Source organism: Oncorhynchus tshawytscha, linkage group LG09, assembly GCF_018296145.1.
Source record: "Oncorhynchus tshawytscha isolate Ot180627B linkage group LG09, Otsh_v2.0, whole genome shotgun sequence".
NCBI classification, from domain to species: Eukaryota; Metazoa; Chordata; class Actinopteri; order Salmoniformes; family Salmonidae; genus Oncorhynchus; species Oncorhynchus tshawytscha.
The window spans coordinates 9898837-9926554 of NC_056437.1; the positions used below are offsets into that span (position 1 = coordinate 9898837).

General features: G+C 43.2%; 1 protein-coding gene across 3 annotated transcripts; it reads left to right on the forward strand.

The window, feature by feature from the left end:
* Positions 1-774: 774 nt before the first annotated feature.
* agxt2 (alanine--glyoxylate aminotransferase 2) lies at positions 775-27701 on the forward strand. 3 transcript variants are annotated; one of them, XM_042326491.1, is made up of 14 exons: positions 775-997; positions 6277-6365; positions 7020-7210; positions 7394-7517; positions 7756-7850; positions 8099-8192; positions 12291-12384; positions 14373-14473; positions 15211-15303; positions 16981-17113; positions 22553-22641; positions 23919-24068; positions 24674-24800; positions 26650-27701. In XM_042326491.1, exons 1-14 carry the CDS (start codon positions 898-900, stop codon positions 26688-26690), a joined length of 1521 nt encoding a protein of 506 aa, XP_042182425.1. In that variant the 5' UTR covers positions 775-897; the 3' UTR covers positions 26691-27701. The 3 variants fall into 3 exon arrangements, with proteins under 3 accessions (XP_042182425.1, XP_024286620.2, XP_042182426.1); XM_024430852.2 differs by having other exon boundaries at positions 782-997; positions 24674-24772; XM_042326492.1 differs by lacking the exons at positions 775-997; positions 6277-6365 and adding an exon at positions 6500-6519 and having other exon boundaries at positions 7018-7210; positions 24674-24772.
* The last annotated feature ends 17 nt before the right edge of the window (positions 27702-27718 follow it).

Here is a 27718-nt window from a genome sequence, read left to right on the forward strand (position 1 = left end):
CCACCTGACAGGTGTGGCTTATCAAGAAGCCAATTAAACAGCATGAGCACTACACCTTGTGCTAGAGACAATAAAAGGCCCCTCTAAACTGTGCAGTTTTGTCACACAACACAATGCCACAGATGTCAAGTTTTGAGGGAGCATGCAATTGGCATGCTGACAGCAGGAATGTCCACTAGAGGAGTTGCCTGAGAATTTTAATGTTATTTTCTCTTCCATAACCTGCCACCAACGGCGTTTAGAGCGAGGTTTGCTGATGTCAACGTTGTAAACAGAGTGCCCTATGGTGGCTGTGGGGTTATGGTATGGGCAGGTATAAACTACCCACAATGAACACAATTGCTTTTAATCGATGACAATTTGAATGCCCAGAAATACTGTGAGGAGGCCCATTTTTTTTAAGGTACTGTATCTTTGACCAACAGATGCATATTAGTATTCCCAGTCATGTGAAATCTATAGATTAGAGCCTAATGGATTTATTTAAATTGACTGATTACCTTATGAACTGTAGCTCTAATGCAATATATTGACTTACAAATCAAAAGGTGTTTGTTTGTGGAAAGTGATTTGCATTCTGGAAAGTGATTTACATATGTGGATTGGTACTTATTTGTACAGATCATAAAACACGAATACAAAATGCATGCTGCGTGGTCACAAAACATTTGGCGTGATATTGATCCCATAATAGTACCAGCTTGTCACAGATTGCACCACCAAGACATGATTACTATTTAAGAGTCGGGGCTCGGACCCTTATTGGCTGAATATGCTCTCCACCCTTTTCAGCAGCTTTTCAGGAAAAAACCTGTAATTTCTGCATTTGTCGATTTCATTACTGTAACAGTTCCCGAGAACTATCTACAGGACGGCATCTTACCTGCTGTAGACATCATGCATAAGGTTTTCTCCCGATTCAATGGCCCATGTTTGGATCGGGTAAAATACTCCTACAATGCCTTTACTGGCTTGGCCAAATTCCATCGGCCTAGTGGTAAGTTACCTTGGTGATGTCGACTTGTAAACAGAGACCGACCACAAAATACTCAAATTCTTGTTTGGATGATATGTATCTGAATGTCTGTCTGCGTTTTTTGGTTTTGCGGTCTAGTTTGATTGCTTTTGTGGACCTTTTAGTCGACAAAATATAGTTGTGGTCATTAGAACTTTGCACTTCATATTGCAGTAGAGTAGAATAGCGCTTGATTGGCGCAACGATTCAATTTGCAGTAGAGTAGCGCTTGATGAGCGCAACGATTCAATTTGCAGTAGAGTAGAGCTTGTTGAGCACAACGATTCAATTTGCAGTAGAGTAGAGCTTGATGAGCGCAACGATTCAATTTGCAGTAGAGTAGCGCTTGTTGAGCGCAACGATACCATTAATAACCTTCTGTAGTCTTTATATTAGGCCGTGGTAAAACTTGAGCTTTGACAGTGTAATATTATATTACTTGGATTTTTTTTCACGCACAAACAGTGCATACAGGAAAAAAAGACATGGGGCTTTATTCTTTATTTTCAGTATGTGCAAATTGTTTGTAGAGATAATGTTGTGGTTGAAGTTCAGTTCACTGATCTATTTATTCACCTAAAAGCCTTATTGATAATCAACAACCTATACATTTGTTAAGTCTATCATAGAGGACTGAGCAATGAGCATGCTTTTTGGATACAAGCCGAGTCATTGTAAATGTTTGAGTACATTAATTAGGTGTACCATTTGTTTATTGCTTATTTGATATGATCATATTATTGTTTTATAATTATAACCGATTTGTATCATTTTGTGAATGAGGATTTTAAAAGTTTGTCCTTTCATCTCACCTACCTTCCCAAAGTAACCTACATCTGTTCTACCAGATACAGTATCAGTTTTCTGAGATGCCCTAACAAGCAACCTGGCTTCATGAGATATGATAAGGTTATCCGTTTCCTTGGTGACCTTAAGTACATTTTATTATTCATTGATAAACCCTGGGAGGTTATACTTTTCCTTTTTGAGGAATTCAAATAACGTTGGCACACTGTCTTCACGTTGTCCTCCTCCCCATCTAAAATAGCCGGTAGAATTGATTGTACCTTGTAAAGCCCTGAGCTGTCTGTTCAAACGACAAGTACACTGCTCAGACATCCATGCATACTCCACAAGAACACTGACCTGTTCACAGGACGTGCTACCTGTCCCAGACCTGCTGTTTTCAACTCTCTAGAGACAGCAGGAGCGGTAGAGATACTCTGAATGATCGGCTATGAAAAGCCAACTGACATTTACTCCTGAGGTGCTGACCTGTTGCACCCTCGACAACCACTGTCATTATTGTTATTTGACCCTGCTGGTCATCTATAAACATTTGAACATCTTGGCCATGTTCTATTATAATCTCCACTATGTACAGCCAGAAGAGGACTGGCCACCCCTCATAGCCTGGTTCCTCTCTAGGTTTCTTCCTAGGTTCTGGCCTTTCTAGGGAGTTTTTCCTAGCTACCATTCTTCTACACATGCATTGCTTGCTGTTTGGGATTTTAGGCTGGGTTTCTGTACAGCACTTTGTGACATCAGCTGATGTAAGAAGGCCTTTATAAATACATTCGATTGGTTGATGCCACCAGGGGTCTCTTCATAGTACCCAAGTCCAGAACGGACTCTGGAAATCACACAGCCATTCACTACATGTACAGTAACTCTATTCCACATCATGCAATCAGTAAAGTCAGATTTAAAACACAGATTAAACTACACCTTATGGAACGATGCGGACTGTGAAGAGACACACACAAGAGAGCACACGCATGCATACGCACACACGCCAGCAGAGGTACTCTACACACACGTATGTATGGTGCTATTATACATGTTGTATTTTAGATATGTAGTGGTGAAATAATGTTATATGTACCATTTTTATTCTTGTTTTTGCCTTAACTTGTTTGGACCCCAGGAAGAGTAGCTGCTGCCTTGGCAGGAACTAATGGGGATCCATAATAAACCCCAGGAAGAGTAGCTGCTGCCTAGGCAGGGGGGGATCCATAATAAACCCCAGGAAGAGTAGCTGCAGCCTTGGTAAGAACTAATGGGGATCCATAATAAACCCCAGGAAGAGTAGCTGCAGCCTTGGCAGGAACTAATTGGATGCTATAATAAACCCCAGGAAGAGTAGCTGCTGCCTTGGCAAGAACTAATGGGGATCCATAATAAACCCCAGGAAGAGTAGCTGCTGCCTTGGCAGGGGGGATCCATAAAAAACCCCAGGGAGAGTAGCTGCTGCCTTGGCAGGAACTAATGGGGATCCATAATAAACCCCAGGATGAGTAGCTGCTGCCTTGGTAAGGCAATGGGGGATCCATAATAAACCCCAGGAAGAGTAGCTGCAGCCTTGGCAGGGGGGATCCATAATAAACCCCAGGAAGGTAGCTGCTGCCTTGGCAGGAACTAATGGGGATCCATAATAAACCCCAGGAAGAGTAGCTGCTGCCTTGGCAAGGGTGATCCATAAAAACCCCAGGGAAGGGTAGCTGCTGCCTTGGCAGGAACTAATGGGGATCCATAATAAACCCCAGGAAGAGTAGCTGCTGCCTAGGCAAGGGGGATCCATAATAAACCCCAGGAAGAGTAGCTGCTGCCTTGGCAGGAACTAATGGGGATCCATAATAAACCCCAGGAAGAGTAGCTGCTGCCTAGGCAGGGGGGATCCATAATAAACCCCAGGAAGGGTAGCTGCTGCCTTGGCAGGAACTAATGGGGATCCATAATAAACCCCAGGAAGAGTAGCTGCTGCCTAGGCAGGGGGGATCCATAATAAACCCCAGGAAGGGTAGCTGCTGCCTTGGCAGGAACTAATGGGGATCCATAATAAACCCCAGGAAGAGTAGCTGCTGCCTTGGCAGGAACTACTGGGGATCCTTAATAAATACAAACAAAAAAAAGTCTCTGCTCTCTCATCCATAGTTGTAAATCATTGTATCCTGAGTTGACCTATATATTACATTATATAATGCACATATACATAAAGTGTTTATTTTTATTTATTTATCCGTTATTTTACCAGGTAAGTTGACTGAGAACACATTCTCATTTGCAGCAACAACCTGGGGAATAGTTACAGGGGAGAGGAGGGGGATTAATGAGCCAATTGTAAACTGGGGATTATTAGGTGACCATGATGGTTTGAGGGTCAGATTGGGAATTTAGCCAGGACACCGGGGTTAACACCCCTACTCTTACGATAAGTGCCATGGGATCTTTAATGACCTCAGAGAGTCAGGACACCTGTTTAATGTCCCATCCGAAAGATGGCACCCTACACAGGGCAGTGTCCCCAATCACTGCCCTGGGAAATTGGGATATTTTTTAGACCAGAGGAAAGAGTGCCTCCTTTTATTTATTTTTTATTTATTTTACCTTTATTTAACCAGGTAGGCAAGTTGAGAACAAGTTCTCATTTACAATTGCGACCTGGCCAAGATAAAGCAAAGCAGTTCGACAGATACAACGACACAGTTACACATGGAGTAAAACAAACATACAGTCAATAATACAGTATAAACAAGTCTATATACAATGTGAGCAAATGAGGTGGCCCTACTGGCCCTCCAACACCACTTCCAGCAGCATCTGGTTTCCCATCCAGGAACTGACCAGGACCAACCCTGCTTAGCTTCAGAAGCAAGCCAGCAGTGGTATGCAGGGTGGTATGCTGCTGGCAAGTGTAACCCCTATTTTGAATAGGACAACTAGACTGCTCAACTTGGACACACTGGCACACCTTGCCTTTTTGACCTAGGGCCAGGGTGTTCAGAAAGCCTGTCTCAGCTAACTTAATTAAAGTGTAGGAAAGCCTAAGTACATGTAAGAAGGCATAAGTACATTTTAACTGTACCTGTCACAGTACAGTACCTTGACCAAGGGCCAAAGGGTCAGGAACCAGTTAAGCCTCGGCTTACAGACTCTAAATACTAAGTCTAAGCCTGCAATTGCAACCTGTTCACTATATAGTGCACTGCTTTTGACCGGAGCCCTATGAGCCCTGTTTAAATGTAATGCGCTATATAGGGAATAGGGTGCCATTTCGGACACAATATAAGTACTTTTCCTGTGGCTACCTGGCTGGTGTAAAGTACAGTAACAGGCCTGGAGGTAACTACCTGGCTGGTTTACAGTAACAGGTCTGGAGGTAACTACCTGACTGGTTTACAGTAACAGGTCTGGAAGAAAATACCTGGCTGGTTTACAGTAACAGGTCCGGACGGTAACTACCTGGCTGGTTTACAGTACAGTAACAGGTCCAGACGGTAACTACCTGGCTGGTGTAAAGTACAGTAACAGGTCTGGAGGTAACTACCTGGCTGGTTTACAGTAACAGCTCTGGAGGTAACTACCTGGCTGGTTTACAGTAACAGCTCTGGAGGTAACTACCTGGCTGGTTTACAGTACAGTAACAGGTCTGGAGGTAACTACCTGGCTGGTGTAAAGTACAGTAACAGGCCTGGAGGTAACTACCCGGCTGGTTTACAGTAACAGGTTTGGAGGTAACTACCTGGCTGGTTTACAGTAACATGTCTGGAGATAACTATCTGGCTGGTTTACTGTAAAAGGTCTGGAGGAAACTACCTGGCTGGTTTACAGTAACATGTCTGGAGGAAACTACCTGGCTGGTTTACAGTAACAGGTCTGGAGGTAACTACCTGGCTTGTTTACAGTAACAGGTCTGGAGGTAACTACCTGGCTGGTTTACAGTAACAGGTCTGGAGGTAACTACCTGGCTGGTTTACAGTACAGTAACAGGTCTGGACGGTAACTACCTGGCTGGTTTACAATAACAGGTCTGGAGGGAACTCACCACAGGTCTTTGGTGTTAATAATAGTAACATGCTCATGAAATCTCTCTCGCACGTCTCACTGCATTGCAACTGTCAACACATCTATTTTTGACCAAGGCTACGTCTGAAATTCCACCCTATACCCTTTGTGGAGGAATACTTTTGACCAGAGTTCACAGGGCTCTGGTTGAAACTAGTGTATGGGGAATAGGGTGGAATTTTGGATGCAGACATAGAGCTGGATTCAATCCGTATCGCTGAAATTCAGTGCTATAGCGTGATTCAAATTTAAAGGTAATTTCCGATTGAGCCGACATATGCAGCGTTTAACATGAAGGCACTTTCCACTAACGTGGGAACATTGCCTTTAAATTTATATTGCGCTGCAGCGCAGCTCTTCAGCGCTACAGATGGAATGAGGCCCTTAATTTTCTTTCCAATCCTTTCCTCTTCCAGGTGCATTATTTAAAAAGTCTGCAGTGAAACACCCACCCCCTGACCTCCCTGAGATGCCCCCATGTAGCTTTAATCCAGAGGAATACAAGGTACAGTAAGAATGTAGCTTTAATCCAGAGGAGTACAAGGTACAGTAAGAATGTAGCTTTAATCCAGAGAAATACAAGGTACAGTAAGAATGTAGCTTTAATCCAGAGGAGTACAAGGTACAGTAAGAATGTAGCTTTAATCCAGAGGAATACAAATTTTGAAAAAAAACATCACCTTTATTTAACTAGGCAAGTCAGTTAATCACGACCGGTTGTGATACAGACTGGAATCGAACCAGGGTGTCTGTAGTGACGCCTCAAGCACTGAAATGCAGTGCCTTAGACCGCTGTGCCACTCGGGAGCCCAAATTACAGTCAGAATGTAGCTTTAATCCAGAGGAATACAAGGTACAGTAAGAAGGCAGGGTTTACATGAACAAAGTTGTCAAACTTAGAACAGTGCCGGGTTTGAGTCAATTCCATTTTAATACAGTCAATTCAGGAAGTAAACTAAAATTCAAAATTCCTGAGCAGAAAATTATAATAATAATGCGGAAATTTTGAATTTCACTTTACTTCCTGAATTGACCCCCAACCTTGTTGCGAAGTTTCAGTAACAGTCTTGTCATCTTAGTATAGTGTGTATAATTTCTTGCCTTTTTATAATAAAATCTACCCAGGACATTCATATTGAACATGGGATCTTTATTCTAGGACATGTCCAAAGAGCGTATGATGGAGATTCGGAGGCAGAACTGCAACCCAATGACCATGAAAGTGACCTACTACAAGAAGCCAGTGTACATTCACCAGGGACACATGCAGTGGCTGTGGGACGTGGACGGGAGGCGCTACCTGGACCTGTTCGCTGGCGTTGCCACTGTCAGCGTGGGGCACTGCCACCCGTAAAAAAATCTTTCATATACCCATCACTATCCACCTAGCCTGAGTACCCGTCTACAGTATATGGCTTGACGATGTAGTTGGAAAGAGCACAAAAACATCTGGGACCAGGCTACTGTATTTAAATGAAGTTCCAAGGATCCTCTGAACATTTCTAAATTGTTTCTGATGTTGTGTCTCTGTAGAAAGGTGACGGCGGCAGCAGAGAAGCAGCTGAGAAAGCTGTGGCACACGACTAACATCTACGTGTATTCCCCTCTGCATGAGTACACTGAGAAGCTAGCTGCCACCCTGCCAGACCCGCTGAAGGCACAGTACCATATGTTGGCTTTGTTTGTTTGGTTTATTTCTACGTATGATTACTGTGACGTTTCACCACCGCACACGCAGAACTTTATCTGCAATATTGGTCCGGTTCCGCAATTCCACAAGTTCCGGATGACCAAATGACCAAACCCACGGGCATCTATTCTATGGATTTCTATTGAGACAAAGCGCCATAATTGCAAACATGAATATCCTGTCTTGTACCTGTGTTTCCTGCTAGGTTATCTACCTGACAAACAGTGGCTCTGAGGCCAACGACCTGGCTATGCTCATGGCTAGGCTACACACAGGAAACTTTGACGTCATCACACTGAGGTAACCCTGGCTACGGTTTGGTTTTTATTGGTTTACTGAATGAATGTTCAACTGTGATAATAAGTGGTTGTTTTGTCTCTGTTCTATGCAGTGTGTTAACAGACGTATGGATAACAGTGTGTGGTGGTAGTACCTTTTACTCTCGTGTTACCTCACAGGAGAAGTTTCACCTGCTTCCTCACTCAAAACAGGGAGAAAAGTCTCATAAACTAAACTGTGAATTAACTCTGTTCGCCTGTCTGTTGCAGGGGGTCCTACCATGGTGGCAGTCCACATACTATGGGTCTCACCTCCAATGCAGCCTATAAGTATCCTGTTGCCTCTGGGTTAGGCTGCCACAATGTAAGTATGAGATGGCGATCACTACTGTCTGTCACCAGGGCCGGCCCGCTTATTAGGCAGCCGCCTATGAGGGCAGCTTTTTCTGAGCTAAAACTGACCAAGACGCACCTCCAACAACACATTAAACCTCACATAATTATGCTCCAAAACAATGACCGTTTCTCTCAACCGGTGGCATGTGGGCTTTTTAGGTGAGCGCTGACGCCGCCCTGTGATAAGCAGTGCCCACTTTGTCAAAGGCAAGGATGCAAAATATTTATCTTGTCCCTTCCCAGCATGTCTCTCTAGGGTGCTGTTGGAGAGATGCATCTCTGCAGCGCTCCACCAACGTTCTGTCCAAAAAAAACTATCTGGCATAAATCATGTAGCAGATACAGGATATGTTAGAAAGACTATGTGGCCTTTTCTGTAGCCTACAGACTGGAGATAAAAATGGATGACAATGTAATGAGACGAACACTTTTTACATCATGCAGGTTTCTCCAATGAAAAAGCCTAACCTAAATGCCATCCAATCAACAACAAAAAATGATCTGACATGTTAAACCAACAACATACCCTAAAAACAAGTCTGGTCAAAGTTAAATGGACAATATGGAATGGGAAATCAGGCTACTCAAAACTACCGTCCAAGAGTTGCATCCCATGGGATAAATTGTCATGATCAGTGGTTCAAATCAAATCAAATTTTATTTGTCACATACACATGGTTAGCAGATGTTAATGCGAGTGTAGCGAAATGCTTGTGCTTCTAGTTCCGACAATGCAGTAATAACGAACAAGTAATCTAACTCACAATTCCAAAAAACTACTGTCTTATACACAGTGTAAGGGGATAAAGAATATGTACATAAGGATATATGAATGAGTGATGGTACAGAGCAGCATAGGCAAGATACAGTAGATGATATCGAGTACAGTATATACAAGTTTCAAGTTTGTATCTGTCAATATTTTACGAGCTGATCATAGCTAAAAATAAAATCCTTATTCTGCATTTCCCGCTGTGCAAACACATTGCAAATAGGTGCAGGAAAGTTCCTGATAAAGTCGAGTAGCTGATATTCAGAGCTTAAATAGCCAAATTGATTAGTCACAGGAATCAGGACTAATCAAGCCAATGCAACAGCCTGTTGTACAAATGGTGTGCCTACCACATGGATGGGCATTCATGATATTCTGTTGAGGGCCAACAATGGTAGGCTACACCCCAGGAAGTATGGGGTGTTGGACTTTTATATTCCACGTCCCTGGACGTTGGTTTTTGGTCCGGACCAAATCTCAAACAAGCATAGACGTTTATGTTTGGTTCAGATTTTGTCTGGTCTGGATCAGCTTTGATTTGGCCCAAACATAGACATCTATATATGTCATCTTTTCATCTTTCATTCAGAACCAAAAATAAACCTGATTTCAACACATGGAAAATATGTATTTTCACCTTTCATTCAGAGCCTAACTTCAACACGGTGGTGTGTATTCATGGATGCCAAGAGAAACAAAACATTTTTAAAAACATAAAATAGATATATTATCTTTCTTCTCTCTGTGTTTCATTCATAATTTCCCTTCAATTCGCAAGAGGCTGAATGTATCTCACTGGAGAAAGCATTAGAGCGAGCGAAACAACACCCCTCTGTCTCTGTACGTGTATTCCATCTATCTCCTGCTGTCTGGTCCAAAATAATATGAAGTTGCCGCACGTAGCATTAAAATGCAAAGGAAGCCAGCTAGCATTTGGCCTCCCTTAAAAAAAAAAAGGTACAAATAATAGCCAATCAGCGTTGAGCTAAAATGAGTGAGCTCAACAGTGAATGTTCCTGGAGCACCAAAAAAAAAAGCTCAAGGTAATCCAGTGTGGATTTGGTGTCATTCCGATCAAATCATATCGAAAGCATAAATCATTGACAGAAACAACTTGAATTGTGTTGTCCTCCAGTGGCTAGCTGGCTAGCTAGCTAGCTAGAATTGGCCCTTTCCTAAATTAGCCATGGATGGAGATAGGGATTTGTTTTTTTGTTTTTATTTAAATCTACGTACTGGCCAATGAATATACGGACAATTCTGAACCCGCCATGAATTCGTACATTGTGCCCCTGACCTGAGAGGATGGAAGTTCTATATGTAGCTAGATATAGAAGGCTAATGTTAACTAGCTAACATTGCCCATGAAAGGAAGTTAGGCTAGTGAGCAAGAATTTTAGTCAGGTAGCCTAAGACAACTAAAAATAAAAGTGTGTACTGTACGACCGTTTTGAGTGATGGACTGTTTCCTCAAAATGAAAGAGAGGAGGATGGCTTTGGAATTTCTCTACAAGTAGGGTGAGTCAACATGTTTTTCTTCTACTTGCAAGAACACGCACTCTTAAATCAGAAACAGACAACCACATCATATTTAGATTATGTTGATTGGACAAAATTATTATTGCTATCTTTTAGTTGTCACTATTAGACTACCGTAATTTCCGGACTATAAGCAGCTACTTTTTTCCCACGCGTTGAACCTCGCGGTTTATACAATGACGCGGCTAATTTATGGATTTTTTCCGCTTTCACAAGATTCATGCCGCCAAAAAACTGAGCAAATCAAATCAATAACATAATGTGACGTAAATCGAGCGCGCTCAAACTTTCCATCATTCTTATTACGGTAGTCATTTTGTCACCCTCATCATGGCAAAGACGGAGAAATGCATATGATGCAGCTTTCAAGTTGAAGGCGATCGATCTGGCTGTTGGAAAAGGAAATAGAGCTGCTGACAGCGTGGAGCATTGTCAAACAATCCACTATCATCAACGGGTTTCGAAAGGCTGGACTGCTGCGTGTTGAAGAGGGCAGCGATCCAACATCGGATGAAGGAATTCTGAGGCCATTCAACTCCGACACCGAAGGAGATGACTTCAGTGGTTTCAGTGCACAGGAGGAGGAAGATAGTGACCAATGACTTTCTTGGTAGGCTGCTGTTTAATGTTTGTTACAAGCCGTGTTTCGTTTAAAGGCTGTGTAAAGTTCATTTGTTTCAATGTACCGGTAGGCACCTGCGGCTTATAGACATGTGCGGCTTATTTATGTACAAAATACATATTTTTTTATAATTCAGTGGGTGCGGTTTATATTCAGGTGCGCTTAATAGTCCAGCAATTATGATAAGTATAGGTGATTTGATGATGTTGACATGTTGAAGTTTAAATGGTACTGGAACAATGGAGGCAGTTGTTTTTTTTGCGACTTGCAGTAACTCTCTGTGAAATATTAACTTGCTTGACCATGCTTTGGGTCAGTGGTTCCCAACCCGGGGTACTAGGAGCCCTGAAGGCACTTGGTCTATCCACAGGGGGTACTTCAGAAGACTCATGAGACCATAGGATTACTGGTAAAATGCACATGGGGGGGGTACTTCAGGGGTACTAAGGACAGAGCAAAATTCAGTTGGTGGTACAGTAACCAAAAAAGTTTGGGAACCGCTGCTGTGAGTCATGTAACAGTTTGTTACATGCAATATGCTTTGTGGACTTCACAGCACAGATGTTGCTCTCCGGTTTTGTGATGAAACAAAGGTGTGGTTGAATTTATTCTGGCACTGTGTCTTCTTATTGTCTCGGCCTCAGGCCAATATATCACGGTCGCAAGGCGTGAACTAACAGGTAATAGAACAAACAACACAATTATCACAGCACACAGGTTGTAATATGGCTTTTTTGGGGGGGGTGCTTCCCCTGTGATTTTACCCACGCTACTGCTTCAATGTCTGGAAAGATACATATATTAGACGTCTTTTCAACATTATTTTGCTTACTGGGACTATTCTAGTAGGGGTTGCAATTGTGTGGTCTCGCCTAGGGCAGCAGAACGGCCAGGACCAGCCCTGTCTGTTACTATGTATTAATGAAGTTTTAGGGTCCCAGAACTGGAGTTTGATGAATGACAGAATAGTCATTTTCCACCCATGACACTTTATATCTTACATTCTTACATTCTAAACTACAATGGCCGATCTATTACAGCAATCTAGGTTTTGAAACCTATGAAGCTATTTGAAGCTATGCCGCAGTGAGTATGAGACAGGATTAACCTCAATTTGTCTCTTCTCCTCCCAGACCATGTGTCCTGATGTATTTGCTGGCCCATGGGGAGGAAGCAACTGTAGAGACTCCCCAATCCAGACCATTAGGGACTGTAGCTGTCCTCAAGGTACAGTAAAACACATATACACACACACCGGGTGTAGTCATCTATGAACCACCAGGGAGGTCTTATGAGTCTCCAAATTACACACACGTGCACAAACACAGACACAACCCCCCCACCCAAACACAGACACAACCCCCCACCCAAACACAGACACAAGACACAACCCCCCACCCAAACACAGACACAACCCCCCCACCCAAACACAGACACAACCCCCCACCCAAACACAGACACAACCCCCCACCCAAACACAGACACAACCCCCCCACCCAAACACAGACACACCACCCCACCACCCAAACACAGACACAACCCCACCACCCAAACACAGACACAACCCCCCACCCAAACACAGACACAACCCAAACACCACCACCCAAACACAGACACAACCCCACCACCCAAACACAGACACAACCCCACCACCCAAACACAGACACAACTCCCCCCCACCCAAACACAGACACAACCCCCCACCCAAACACAGACACAACCCTCCCACCCACCCACCTACCCAAACACAGACCCCACCACAAACCCCACCCACCCAAACACAGACACAACCCCCCACCCAAACACAGACACAACCCCACCACCCAAACACAGACACAACCCCACCCAAACACCACAACCCCCCACCCAAACACAGACACAACCCTCCCACCCCCCCCACCCAAACACAGACACAACCCCACCCACCCAAACACAGACACAACTCACCCCACCCACCCCCCACCCAAACACAGATACAACAAACACAGACACAACCCCCCACCCAAACACAGACACAACTCCCCCCCCACCCAAACACAGACACACCCCCCACCCAAACACAGACCAACCCCCCCCCACCCAAACACTGAAACTCAGCATTAGGCTTAGACTGTATCCTGCCTTCTGGTTGGTTCAACCTTCAACCCCACTGCAGCTTAGAGACGGATATATCCTTGAACACACTGAGCACAGGGTGAGATGGGGTTTATATCATTAGGAGTGTTTACATAGCTCATACTGATCTAGGAGGATAATTTGAGCCAGTTTGCTACAGCAGAATAATAATAATTATTATTATTATTATGAATTACTATTTGGATTTTTTTTTAAATTGTTGAGGTTGATACATTTTTTTTGTGGGCAAATCAAGTGTGACATTACTTTTTTAAAAAGTGGAAATTCTAAACTTTTTAGAAGCCTTTTTAAACCTTAAGTACACAAGTTAGCAGTTTGTGCTGTGCAGGAAAATTTCTCAGCAACAAAACAGTGATCAAATTAGGCTAACATTCTACATCTGTAGCCAGGGCTTTATTATGTCATGTGACCAGGCCTATTACTACACTGCCTATTTTGTGCATTATAATACATAATGCTACGGTGATATAAAGTCTGGATGTATTTTCCAACATCAACTGTTAATGCTGTTTTGTGCTAAATCCTGTTTTATCTGTGCTAAATTATGTCGCAGACTATAGACAGAGAGGGAATTTTAGTCATATTCAATCAAAACCTCTATCTGGTTGTAAAAGTCCACTACTATGTTATTCCGCTCAGTTGAATAAGGGTGAAGGTTACGCAGCAAACCTGAAAATCGATCTAAAGCCAAGAATACTTTTTTTATACAGTCCAGTTCAAAAGTCCTCATTTTTTAAAATCAAACATTTACAGTTTCCTAGAAAACTCTTCAACCTGTTCAATTTATAACTCCCTGTCTGTCAGCTAGTCACACTGATGCACCTGGGAATCTGTCAAACAAGTTGCATGATCCCGTGTTTACACTACCTTGAAAAAAGACGTTTTAAGTAAGGGTGAATATGTGTAACAGCATTAATGCTGTTTTTGGTTGTTGGTGTTGAAACACATTGTTACCCTTGATTGCTGACATGCAAAACATTTTTGGGACTATATCGACAGTGGATTAATGAAACAAATACCAAAAAGAGAATTTTGTGTTGGAATTTTCCTCCTAATTTACGTTCGTTCTTCAATTACAGGATCATGTACCGCGAATGACAAATACATTGGGCAGCTGAACGAGGTCTTTGCCACCAGCGTTCCCAGTCGTATCGCTGCATTCTTCGCTGAACCTATTATGGTACAGCTTTTTATTGTTCAGTTATCATTCCAACATCTCCATAGCTACAGAAAGTAGGGATAAGGCAAATGATATGGCTCTTAAACAAGAAGCTGTGACTAAAAACACATACAGTAAGAACAATGTAGCAGATTGCTATGGGGAACAAATCACAAGCTGAAGAAGCCAACTCTTAATTGGCTATCTTTCCAGCTCAGCTAACAAAGGCTAATTATCTTCATAGGGGGGGCTTAAATATATTTATAACTACATAGGCTACAGACTACTGGTTCTAGTGGTCATGCTTTAGCATTGTTGCACCCGAGTGGTGCAGAAGTCTAAGGCACTGCATCTCAGTGCTAGAGGCGTCACTACAGACCCTGGTTCAATTCCAGGCTGTTTCACAACCGGCCATGATTGGGAGTCCCATAGGGCGGCGCACAATTGGCCCGGCATCATCCGGGTTAGGGTTTGGCCTGGGTAGGCAGTCATTGTAAATAGTTAACAGACTTGCCTAGTTAAATAAAGGTTAAATAAATGGTTATTTCTAGCTCCATATAATCTGACAAGTACAGACAATTAAATCTACATTTAATTATTTATCTTCTAGGTCCAATATAAACGTGACTCGTTGTGGAGATGTTGCATTACAGATTTGTCATGTCTTTGAGTGTTTACTGCTGAAAATAAACAATTATCACAGGATAGTTGTGGTTTCATATAATTGTTATCTTATATTGCTTCGTGTATTTTTACAGGGAGTTGGAGGAGCTGTCCAATACCCCAAGAACTTCCTCAAGGACACCTACAAACTTGTGAGGGAGAGAGGTGGGGTCTGCATTGCAGATGAGGTTGGATACTTTTTTATATATTCCATCCTTGTATGTATATTTTTAGCATTTAACATTTAACACCATAGTACCCTCCAAACTCGTCATCAAGCTCGAGACCCTGGGTCTCGATCCCGCCCTGTGCAACTGGGTACTGGACTTCCTGACAGGCCGCCCCCAGGTGGTGAGGGTAGGTAACAACATCTCCACCCCGCTGATTCTCAACACTGGGGCCCCACAAGGGTGCGTTCTGAGCCCTCTCCTGTACTCCCTGTTCACCCACGACTGCATGGCCGCGCACGCCTCCAACTCAATCATCAAGTTTGCGGACGACACAACAGTGGTAGGCTTGATTTCCAACAAAGACGAGATGGCCTACAGGGAGGAGGTGAGGGCCCTCAGAGTGTGGTATCAGGAAAATAACCTCACACTCAACGTCAACAAAACTAAGGAGATGATTGTGGACTTCAGGAAACAGCAGAGGGAACACCCCCCTATCCACATCGATGGAACAGTAGTGGAGAGGGTAGTAAGTTTTAAGTTCCTCGGCGTACACATCACAGACAAACTGAATTGGTCCACCCACACAGACAGCATCGTGAAGAAGGCGCAGCAGCGCCTCTTCAACCTCAGGAGGCTGAAGAAATGTGGCTTGTCACCAAAAGCACTCACAAACTTCTACAGATGCACAATTGAGAGCATCCTGTCGGGCTGTATCACCGCCTGGTATGGCAACTGCTCCGACCACAACCGTAAGGCTCTCCAGAGGGTAGTGAGGTCTGCACAACGCATCTCCGGGGGCAAACTACCTGCCCTCCAGGACACCTACACCACCCGATGTCACAGGAAGGCCATAAAGATCATCAAGGACAACAACCACCCGAGCCACTGCCTGTTCACCCCGCTATCATCCAGAAGGCGAGGTCAGTACAGGTGCATCAAAGCTCGGACCGAGAGACTGAAAAACAGCTTCTATCTCAAGGCCATCAGACTGTTAAACAGCCACCACTAACATTGAGTGGCTGCTGTCAACTCACTGACTCAACTCCAGCCACTTTAATAATGGGAAATGATGTAAAATATATCACTAGCCACTTTAAACAATGCTACTCAATATAATGTTTACATACCCTACATTATTCATCTCATATGTCTACGTATATACTGTACTCTATATCATCTACTGCATCTTTATGTAATACATGTATCACTAGCCACTTTAAACTATGCCACTTTGTTTACATACCCTACATTACTCATCTCATATGTATATACTGTACTCGATACCATCTACTGCATCTTGCCTATGCCGTTCAGCCATCACTCGTTCATATATCTTTATGTACATATTCTTTATCCCTTTACACTTGTGTGTATAAGGTAGTAATTTTGGAATTGTTAGTTAGATTACTCGTTGGTTATTACTGCATTGTCGGAACTAGAAGCACAAGCATTTCGCTACACTCGCATTAACATCTGCTAACCATGTGTATGTGACAAATAACATTTGATTTGATTTGATTTGAATATTCCTATTTGTTTATATATCATTAATTACATATAACAAACAACAACTATATAGATGCTTCAGAAATCATTAATAAGCAGGTCATCATGTTACATGTCAAAAGGGTTACGTCCACATTGATCTGTATGTCAACCATGTTTCCTGTTTGTGCCTGGTCTTCGCTGCATCAGGTCCAGACAGGGTTTGGCCGCACAGGAAGTCACTTCTGGGGGTTCCAAGGTCATGATGTCATACCAGACATGGTCACCATGGCAAAGGGCATCGCTAATGGATTTCCTATGGGAGCGGTTGTCACGACACCTGGTAAGACAGGAAGCACTTTATTTATTTACCACCTCAGTGGAGGGGAAGAAGGTATAGCACTTCACACTCTGTCACACAGATGTCCATAGCTACTGTTTAATAAAACAATGACTGCCTGACACATGCTGAATAGAATAGAAACATCTTCTGTCTTCCCCAACACACACACACACACACACAGGGTCAGCAGCAGTGCAGCGTCTCTTGATGGAGAGCGATTGTGGCGGTTTAGGAATGGAAAGGAAACTCCAGGGTGATGTTGATACTTACATAACGTATTTGTTCACTGCCATCATCCTTCAGTCAATTCAGGATGTAAATAGAAATTCTAATTCGATTTCTCCTAATTGAAAAGTCATCGCATCATGCTATTATACAGTGGAAACTAACTCTGGAACCTTATAGGTTCTATAACTGAGAACCCTAATACAGGTTCTGTAAAGACAGTGATACAGGTTCTGTAAAGACAGTGATACAGGTTCTGTAAGGACAGTGACAGGTTCTGTAAGGACAACACAACCCCCCACCCACCCAAACACAGACACAACCCCACCCACTCCCCCACCCACAGACACAACCACACCCACCCACAGACACAACCCCCCACCCACCCACCCAAACACAGACAAACACAGACACAACCCCACAGGTTCTGTAAAGACCAGGTTCAACTGAGAACCCTAATACAGGTTCTGTAAAGACAGTGATACAGGTTCTGTAAAGACAGTGATACAGGTTCTGTAAAGACAGTGATACAGGTTCTGTAAAGACAGTGAAACAGGTTCTGTAAAGACAGTGAAACAGGTTCTGTAAAGACAGTGATACAGGTTCTGTAAAGACAGTGATACAGGTTCTGTAAAGACAGTGAAACAGGTTCTGTAAAGACAGTGATACAGGTTCTGTAACTGAGAAATGTGATACTGGTTCTAAAAGTGAGAGCCGTGATGTACAGTACCAGTCAAAAGTGGACACCTACTCATTCAAGGTTTTTTCTTTATTTTTACTATTTTCTACATTGTAGAATAATAGTGAAGACATCAAAACTATGAAATAACAGGTTATGGAATCATGTGTAACCAAAAAAGTGTTAAATATATCAAAAAATTTGATACTGGTTCTAAAAGTAGAGCCTTGATGTACAGTACCAGTCAAAAGTGGACACCTACTCATTCAAGGTTTTTTCTTTATTTTTACTATTTTCTACATTGTGGAATAATTTGTGAAGACATCAAAACTAATGAAATAGCCCATATGGAATCATGTGAGTAACCAAAAAAGTGTTAAATATATCAAAATATATTTTATATTTGAGATTCTTCAAGTAGCCACCCTTTGCCTTGATGACAGCTTTGCAAAGAGAAATGGCATTCTCATTACCAGCTTCAGTCAATACGGAAAATTTCAAGAACTTTGTGCAGTCGCACAAAGTGCAGTCGCACAAACCATCAAGCGCTATGATGAAACTGGCTCTCATGGAGACCGCCACAGGAAAGGAAGACCCAGAGTTACCTCTGCTGCAGAGGACAAGTTCATTAGAGTTAACAGCCTCGGAAATCGGCAATTAACTTCACCTCAGATTGCAGGACAAATAAATGCTTCACACAGTTTAAGTAACAGACACATCTCACAACAACTGTTCAGAGGAGACTGTGTGAATCAGTCCTTCATGGTAAAATTTCTGCAAAGAAACCACTACTTAAGGACACCAATAATAAGAAGAGACTTGCTTGGGCCAAGACCGGTGGAAATCTGCCCTTTGGTCTGATGAGTCCAAACTTGCGATTTTTGGTTCTAACCGCTGTCTTTGTGAGATGCAGAGTAGGTGAGCGGATGATCTCCGCATGTGTGGTTCCTACTGTGAAGCATGGAGGAGGTGTGATGGTGCTTTGCTGGTGACACTGTCTGTGATTTATTTAGAATTCAAGACACACTTAACCAGCATGGCTACCACAGCATTCTGCAGTGATACACCATCCCATCTGGTTTGCACTTAGTCCCACCATCATTTGTTTTTCAACAGGACAGTGATCCAACACATCTCCAGGCTGTGTAAGGGCTATTTGACCAAGGAGAGTGACGGCGTCCTGCATCAGATGACTTGGCCGCCACAATCACCCGACCTCAACCGAAATGAGATGGTTTGGGATGAGTTGGACAGCAGAGTGAAGGAAAAGCGGCCAACGAGTGCTCAGCATATGTAGGAACTCCTTCAAGACTGTTGAGAAAGCATTCCAGGTGAAGCTGGTTGAGAGAATGCCAAGTGTGCAAAGCTGTCAAGGCAAAGTGTGGCTACTTTGAAGAATCTCAAATATAAAATATTGGTTACTACATGATTCCATATTTGTTATTTCATAGTTTGTCTTCTATAAATCTACAATGTAGAAAATCGTAAAAATAAAGAAAAACCCTTGAATGAGTAGGTGTGTCCAAACTGTAGGTTCTACGACTGGAGAACCGTGTAATGCCAACTTTGTTTGTAAAGGCTTTGTTTCCATGTCAACACATCCCTGGATTCCATAGGCTAGAAACAATGATGGTTCACCTCTCACACCAATGATGGTTCACCTCTCATACCACTGATGGTTCACCTCTCACACCAATGATTGTTCCCCTCTCACACCACTGATGGTTCACCTCTCATACCACTGATGGTTCACCTCTCACACCAATGATTGTTCCCCTCTCACACCACTGATGGTTCACCTCTCACACCAATGATGGTTCACCTCTCACACCAATTGTTCACACCACTGATGGTTCCCTCTCACACCACAATGATTGTTCCCCTCTCACACCACTGATGGTTCACCATACCACTGATGGTTCACACACCAATGATGGTTCACCACTCTCACACCAATGATGGTTCACACCCCTCTCACACCACTGATGGTTCACCTCTCACACCACAATGATGGTTCACCTCTCACACCACTGATGGTTCACCTCTCACACCACAATGATGGTTCCCCTCTCACACCAATGATGGTTCACCTCTCACACCACAATGATGGTTCACCTCTCACACCAATGATGGTTCCACTCTCACACCACAATGATGGTTCACCTCTCACACCAATGATGGTTCACCTCTCACACCAATGATGGTTCCCTCTCACACCAATGATGGTTCACCTCACACCACTCACACCACAATGATGGTTCACCTCTCACACCACTGATGGTTCACCTCTCACACCAATGATGGTTCACCTCTCACACCAATGATGGTTCCCCTCTCACACCAATGATGGTTCCCCTCTCACACCACTGATGGTTCACCTCTCACACCACTGATGGTTCACCTCTCACACCACTGATGGTTCACCTCTCACACCATGGTGTGCTAACAATCAATGTCTCTGATTGACGTTAGTCAACACACCACTGTCTCTGACTGTCTGTGCCAGTGCATGTGTTGAGGTGTGAGGCAACATAACCAGCTGACCCTTCGAGGATCAGTCTCAGCTTTCAACAGGTTTCAGAGTGTAGTAATAATCACTATTGTAATGTGGTATTGATTTCCCTTGTTCTGGATTCCTCCACTTTTCTGTCCGTGGCCTGTGGTCTGTATCAACGGTTGGAACCCGTTCAAGGAACAGAACCCAAACTGAAAGTGATCTATACTGTTCCGGAACTTATTTTAAAAACATGGGAACTGGTTCATAACTGCATTTTTTTTCCAGTCCCACAAAAATGGCAACAAAGCGCCGATGCAAGCCCTCACTCACAAAGTTATTCCATCGTCTGCTAGCTGGAAATCTTTGACAGTGGGGGGGTATGTGTAGGTTACTTGCCCCTCCCCTCTGAAGCATAGGTTACCTACAGATGACGTTACAAGCGCAATTCAGAAATTAGAGAGCGATGTTTAATTAGAGAAGAATGGATTTACTTTTTCAATGCTAGTTAAGGACTGAGTGTACAAAACATTAAGGACACCTGCTCTTTCCATGACATAGAATGACCAGGTGAAAGCTATGATGCTTTATTGATGTCACTTGTTAAATCCACTTCAAATCAGTGTAGATGAAGGGGAGGAGACAGGTTAAAGAAGGATTTTTAAGCCTTGAGACATGGATCGGGTGTATGTGTCATTCAGAGGGTGAATGGGCAAGACAAAATATAAACGTGCCTTTGAGCGGGGTATCGTAGTAGGTTCCAGGCACACCGGTTTGCGTCAAGAACTGCAACTCTGCTGGGTTTTTCACACGCAACAGTTTCCTGTGGGTATCGAGAATGGTCCACCACCCAAACGACATCCAGCCAACTTAACACAACAGTGGAAAACAGCATCCCTGGGGAACCCTTTCGACACCTTGTAGAATCCATGCCCCGATGAATTGAGGCTGTTCTGGGGGCGAAAGGGGTTGCAACTCAATATTAGGGAAGTTTCCTTAATGTTTTATGCACTCAGTGTATATGTTCACATAGGACTTAACCACAAAAAGGTGAGGTGTTTTGAATTGTAGTGTTGCTCTGCACAGCTTGTTAGCTAGCTGGCTAACGTTTACTCTGGTCCAACGTTAAACCAACTCAGAAGTTCAAAGACATTCAAAGTTCCTCCATAGAAGCCACTCCTCCTAGGTATAATTCTGTGGGACTAACTCAGATAATGTATGTCATGACAAGATGCCTTGCGCTTAAAGGAAAGCTTGCTCACCCTCAAAATGTCAGTTGCATCTCTAGCCCTATCATGTGACTGGTAGCATAGTGTGTGTCTGTGTTTGTCTTTCAGTATGACTAAACCGTGCTGTTGCGGCAAAATACAATTTGCTCTTCATGACTTTCCTTTACAGATTAAATCACTTGCCCACTCCACAGCAAGCTGCTCTATCCGCACTGATTGGTAAAGTCATTTATTGTCGAGCTAAATGTTTAAATATATATATATATTTCAAAGGTTTAAAAAGGAACAGAAAGGAACAATATAAACATGTACTTGATTTCATGTACTTGGTTCTAACCAGTTGAGAACTTTCTTCCAAAAAAAAGAATGGTTCTGTTCAGAATGAAACGATTGGACAATAGTTTTGGTTTCAACCCCTGGTCTGTATACACAATCAGGCAGGGATAAGCTCTGTTCAGTTCACACGTGTTCATCAGACCAGGGTGTAATCGGTTCAACATCCCCCTGATGACCCTCGAGTTGGGCCACACACACAAACACACATCAGAGGAGGCTGGTGGGAGGAGCTATAGGAGGACAGGCTATTGGTAATAACTGGAAAGAATAGGTATAAAATACATAGGTATCAAACAAATGGAAACCACGTTTGACTCCATTCCATTTCAGCCATTACAATGAGCCCGTCCACCTCTGACTGACACACACACTCTCTATCTCTCCTATGAATCTTTCCATGGAAGGAGTTTTTCCCTAGAATGATGAGGTGTGAAGTGAGCTGTCCCACTCAGCTCTTGTTGTGACTTGTTTTCCAGAGGTGGCCGCTTCATTTGCCAAGGGAGTTCACTTCAACACGTTCGGTGGTAATCCTGTGGCATGTGCCATCGCCTCATCTGTTCTGGATGTAAGCAGAAACACACCCAACTAAACCAGGGTTTCTCAACATCCAGTCCTCCAGTAGCCCCAACAGCACACATTTGGATTGTAGGCCTGGACAAAAACACAAATGATTCAACTCAAGAGGGCTTGATGATTAGTTGAATCAGGGGTGCTTGTCCAAGACTACAATAACAATGTGTACTGTTGGTGGTACTGGAGGACCAGGGTTGGTGGTACTGGAGGACCAGGGTTGGTGGTACTGGAGGACCAGGGTTGGTGGTACTGGAGGACCAGGGTTGGGGGTACTGGAGGACCAGGGTTGGGGGTACTGGAGGACCAGGGTTGGGGGTACTGGAGGACCAGGGTTGGGGGTACTGGAGGACCAGGGTTGGGGGTACTGGAGGACCAGGGTTGGGGGTACTGGAAGACCAGGGTTGAGGGTACTGGAGGACCAGGGTTGGGGGTACTGGAAGACCAGGGTTGAGGGTACTGGAGGACCAGGGTTGGGGATACTGGAGAACCAGGGTTGGGGATATTGGAGAACTAGGGTTGGTGGTACTGGAGGACTGGATATTGAGAAACACTGAACTAAACTACCATCTATGATCTGAGCTACTGTTTATAAATCATTTTCTTCTGCTTTTCAATGTACTTTATGCCACATGCTTATTATTAGAATGTGCCCTAAATTCTTTTCTATATTTTAAGAGTATATTAGAGTACCATAAAAGGAGATTTCAGCTTTAGAATTTGCATGTCACAGAAGTACACATCATTTAAAAACATTTCATGGCATTGCTAATGCACCATGTTCCTTCATGTTGCACACCATAGAAATATGACTATAAATGCACTTCCATGTTGCCACCATTATTCTTGCACCATTACTCCAAGTGTTAATGTTGCTAAATGTTCCACCATTATTCTTGCACCATTACTCCAAGTGTTAATGTTGCTAAATGTTCCACCATTATTCTTGCACCATTACTCCAAGTGTTAATGTTGCTAAATGTTCCACCATTATTCTTGCACCATTACTCCAAGTGTTAATGTTGCTAAATGTTCCACCATTATTCTTGCACCATTACTCCAAGTGTTAATGTTGCTAAATGTTCCACCATTATTCTTGCACCATTACTCCATGTGTTAATGTTGCTAAATGTTCCACCATTATTCTTGCACCATTACTCCATGTGTTAATGTTGCTAAATGTTCCACCATTATTCTTGCACCATTAACTCCATGTGTTAATGTTCCACCATAGAAATAGAGTTGCTTACTATAATTGTATTTCACCACCAGACCATGGAGGAGGACGGCACGCAGCAGATCAGCCACAACGTGGGGACTTATCTGCTGACAGAGCTGGCCAAGATGAGGGACAAGTATGAGATCATTGGGGATGTCCGAGGGAAGGGACTGCAGATTGGAGTGGAGATGGTGAAAGATAAGGTGAGAGGTCATAGTCCACACTATGGTGAAAGATAAGGTGAGAGGTCATAGTCCACACTATGGTGAAAGATAAGGTGAGAGGTCCTAGTCCACACTATGGTGAAAGATCAGGTGCATTGTACAGTAAGAACAATGCAAATTAACATTTTAATGAACCTGCAAATTAATATTTTAATTCATGAGTTAATGGCTAATTGGGGAGACCTAATCGCTTATTGTTTACATAATATTATGCGCTTTATTCTCAGATGGATTAATAATTTGTCTTAATTAGATTAGTGAAATTATTAGCATAATTGGTTAAATGATTATTCTCTTGTTTTATACTATCTATACTGTAGTCTATATATATATATATATATATATACAATGTCTATACAACATCTTGTTTAACCAAGAACTATCACTCATATAGCGTGCGACTTGAACAAGTTTCTGTGCCCTCCCACATGGTCATGGTTCAGTTCAGATCAAGTTACTTATTAATCACGAGTAGAGAGTTCTGCATAACGACAGAGCAGGCCTGCACATATCCACTGTCCTAACCCTCCAACCCACCCAGTCTCCCTCACTCTCTCTGTCCTCTATCTCTCCCTCCCTCTCAGGCGAGCCGCAAACCTCTCCCACCAGCAGCCATGAGCGAGATTTTCGAAGACACCAAAGACATGGGTGTTCTGATTGGGAAGGGAGGAGTGTATGGACAGGTAAGGGAATGGAGGAGTATATGGACAGGTAAGGGCGTATATGGACAGGTATTGGAATGTAGGAGTGTATGGACAGGTAATGGAATGGAGGAGTGTATGGACAGGTAATGGAATGGAGGAGTGTATGGACAGGTAATGGAATGGAGGAGTGTATGGACAGGTAATGGAAGGGAGGAGTGTATGGACAGGTAAGGGAGTATATGGACAGGTAATGGAATGGAGGAGTGTATGGACAGGTAAGGGAGTATATGGACAGGTAATGGAAGGGAGGAGTATATGGACAGGTAAGGGCGTATATGGACAGGTAATGGAATGGAGGAGTGTATGGACAGGTAAGGGAGTATATGGACAGGTAATGGAATGGAGGAGTGTATGGACAGGTAAGGGCGTATATGGACAGGTATTGGAATGGAGGAGTGTATGGACAGGTAAGGGCGTATATGGACAGGTAAGGGAATGGAGGAGTACATGGACAGGTAAGGGCGTATATGGACAGGTATTGGAATGGAGGAGTGTATGGACAGGTAATGGAATGGAGGAGTGTATGGACAGGTAAGGGAGTATATGGACAGGTAATGGAAGGGAGGAGTATATGGACAGGTAAGGGCGTATATGGACAGGTATTGGAATGGAGGAGTGTATGGACAGGTAATGGAATGGAGGAGTGTATGGACAGGTAATGGAAGGGAGGAGTATATGGACAGGTAATGGAATGGAGGAGTGTATGGACAGGTAATGGAATGGAGGACTGTATGGACAGGTAATGGAATGGAGGAGTGTATGGACAGGTAATGGAATGGAGGAGTATATGGACAGGTAATGGAAGGGAGGAGAGTATGGACAGGTAATGGAGTATATGGACAGGTAATGGAAGGGAGGAGTGTATGGACAGGTAATGGAATATATGGACAGGTAATGGAAGGGAGGAGTGTATGGACAGGTAAGGGAGTATATGGACAGGTATATGGACAGGGGAGTATATGGACAGGTAATGGAAGGGAGGAGTGTATGGACAGGTAATGGAAGGGAGGAGTGTATGGACAGGTAAGGGAGTATATGGACAGGTAATGGAAGGGAGGAGTGTATGGACAGGTAATGGAAAGGAGGAGTATATGGACAGGTAATGGAAAGGAGGAGTATATGGACAGGTAATGGAAAGGAGGAGTATATGGACAGGTAATGGAAGGGAGGAGTGTATGGACAGGTAATGGAAAGGAGGAGTATATGGACAGGTAATGGAAAGGAGGAGTATATGGACAGGTAATGGAAAGGAGGAGTATATGGACAGGTAATGGAAAGGATGAGTATATGGACAGGTAATGGAAATGATGAGTATATGGACAGGTAATGGAAAGGAGGAGTATATGGACAGGTAATGGAAGGTAGGAGTATATGGACAGGTAATGGAAAGGAGGAGTATATGGACAGGTAATGGAAAGGATGAGTATATGGACAGGTAATGGAAAGGATGAGTATATGGACAGGTACACTCAAATTCCCCGTCTGTCCTGTCAGTCAGGATCTGCCTGCTAGTAAGCCTTTAGCTTTGTGGTCTGTGGTGAACCTACATGGCTCCAACGCAATGTAACAAACTAAGTATCAGATCAGTCCATTCAGGTTAAAGTGAATAAGTCCTGGGAATGTAGGGAGGGAGGACAAAAGGGCGCCTTGCTGTTTTCAGCTTTTGTCATTGTATGCTATTTTCTGTTCATTTGCATATTCGGTTTGGGTAAAGAATGCACAGATCACTTTGACAGCTTGAGGATTTGAGGTGCCACTTGTTTTAGGAAATACTTCCTAACCCACAGAGGTTAGTTATCTATGAACATACTGTTAATAGCTCTTTCCCACTCACACCCGCTCTCTCTCTGACACAGACGTTCCGGATCAAGCCCCCTATGTGTATCACCAGGGATGATGCAGACTTCTTCTTGGCTGTGTTTAACCAGGCTCTACACAACTACATGGAAGATCATCATTAGGCCTGGCTTTCACCCGGTCACTTCTTTCAGATAGATCAAAGGAGGAGTACAGATTTTAGGCAATTGAGAAAAAGACAGGCACTTCAATCACCATTCATGCATGTGCAAATGAAAGACGCTAGAGTACCCTCATCTCTCCCACATGATGCGAGACATCAACACTCAAGAGCCCTACATACAACATGCACAAAGATGGCGTTTGAGGTAGCCTGGACCCAGGTCTGTTTTGTCTTGCATCACCACGATCATAGGAGTTGGGTTTTACAGCACCAACAGATCTGGAACCAGGCTAGCGTTGGGGTGTCAGTCCACTGGAGATGAGCCTTAACCAGATTTAGATATGGCACCATGCTTTCTGTTGTTCAAATTGACGACATGTAGACACTGGCTGGAATGCAGTTTTAACCAATCAGCATTCAGGATTAGACTCACCCGTTGTATAATGTTCAAATTGACTACATGTAGACACTGGCTGGAATGCCGTTTTAACCAATCAGCATTCAGGATTAGACTCACCCGTTGTATAATGTTCAAATTGACTACATGTAGACACTGGCTGGAATGCAGTTTTAACCAATCAGCATTCAGGATTAGACTCTCCTGTTGTATAATGTTCAAAATGACTACATGTAACTTTTGAGGCACACAAATGAGTTGATTGTAATCATATGTAGAAAACCTAGAGGGAAAAACTGTTTATGTGAAGATTTACTGACACCTGTTTGTCTCTGTACTGGAACTAATTTTGTTGTAGGTTTAAAATGTGTATATTTAAAAAAAAAAAAAAAAATGTTATTGATTAGTCTTAACTGTGAATATATTAACTTTTAACCTCAGGAAAGGAAGCTAATCCAATACATCCATGGTACACCTGCCCACATACTGCCAGGGAGAGGCCATGGACAAACTTTGGGTCAAAAGCTGAAATAAAGCCCACCAGTATTTTACTCGTCAGTCCATTCCA

Bases quoted from the DNA above. Each gene is read 5' to 3' on its own strand.
- agxt2 (XM_024430852.2), top strand. From the start codon at position 898: ATGCATAAGGTTTTCTCCCGATTCAATGGCCCATGTTTGGATCGGGTA. The intron at 998-6,276 runs GTAAGTTACCTT...TTCCTCTTCCAG, and splicing joins CAAATTCCATCGGCCTAGTG to GTGCATTATTTAAAAAGTCT. The intron at 24,069-24,673 runs GTGAGAGGTCAT...CCTCCCTCTCAG, and splicing joins TGGAGATGGTGAAAGATAAG to GCGAGCCGCAAACCTCTCCC.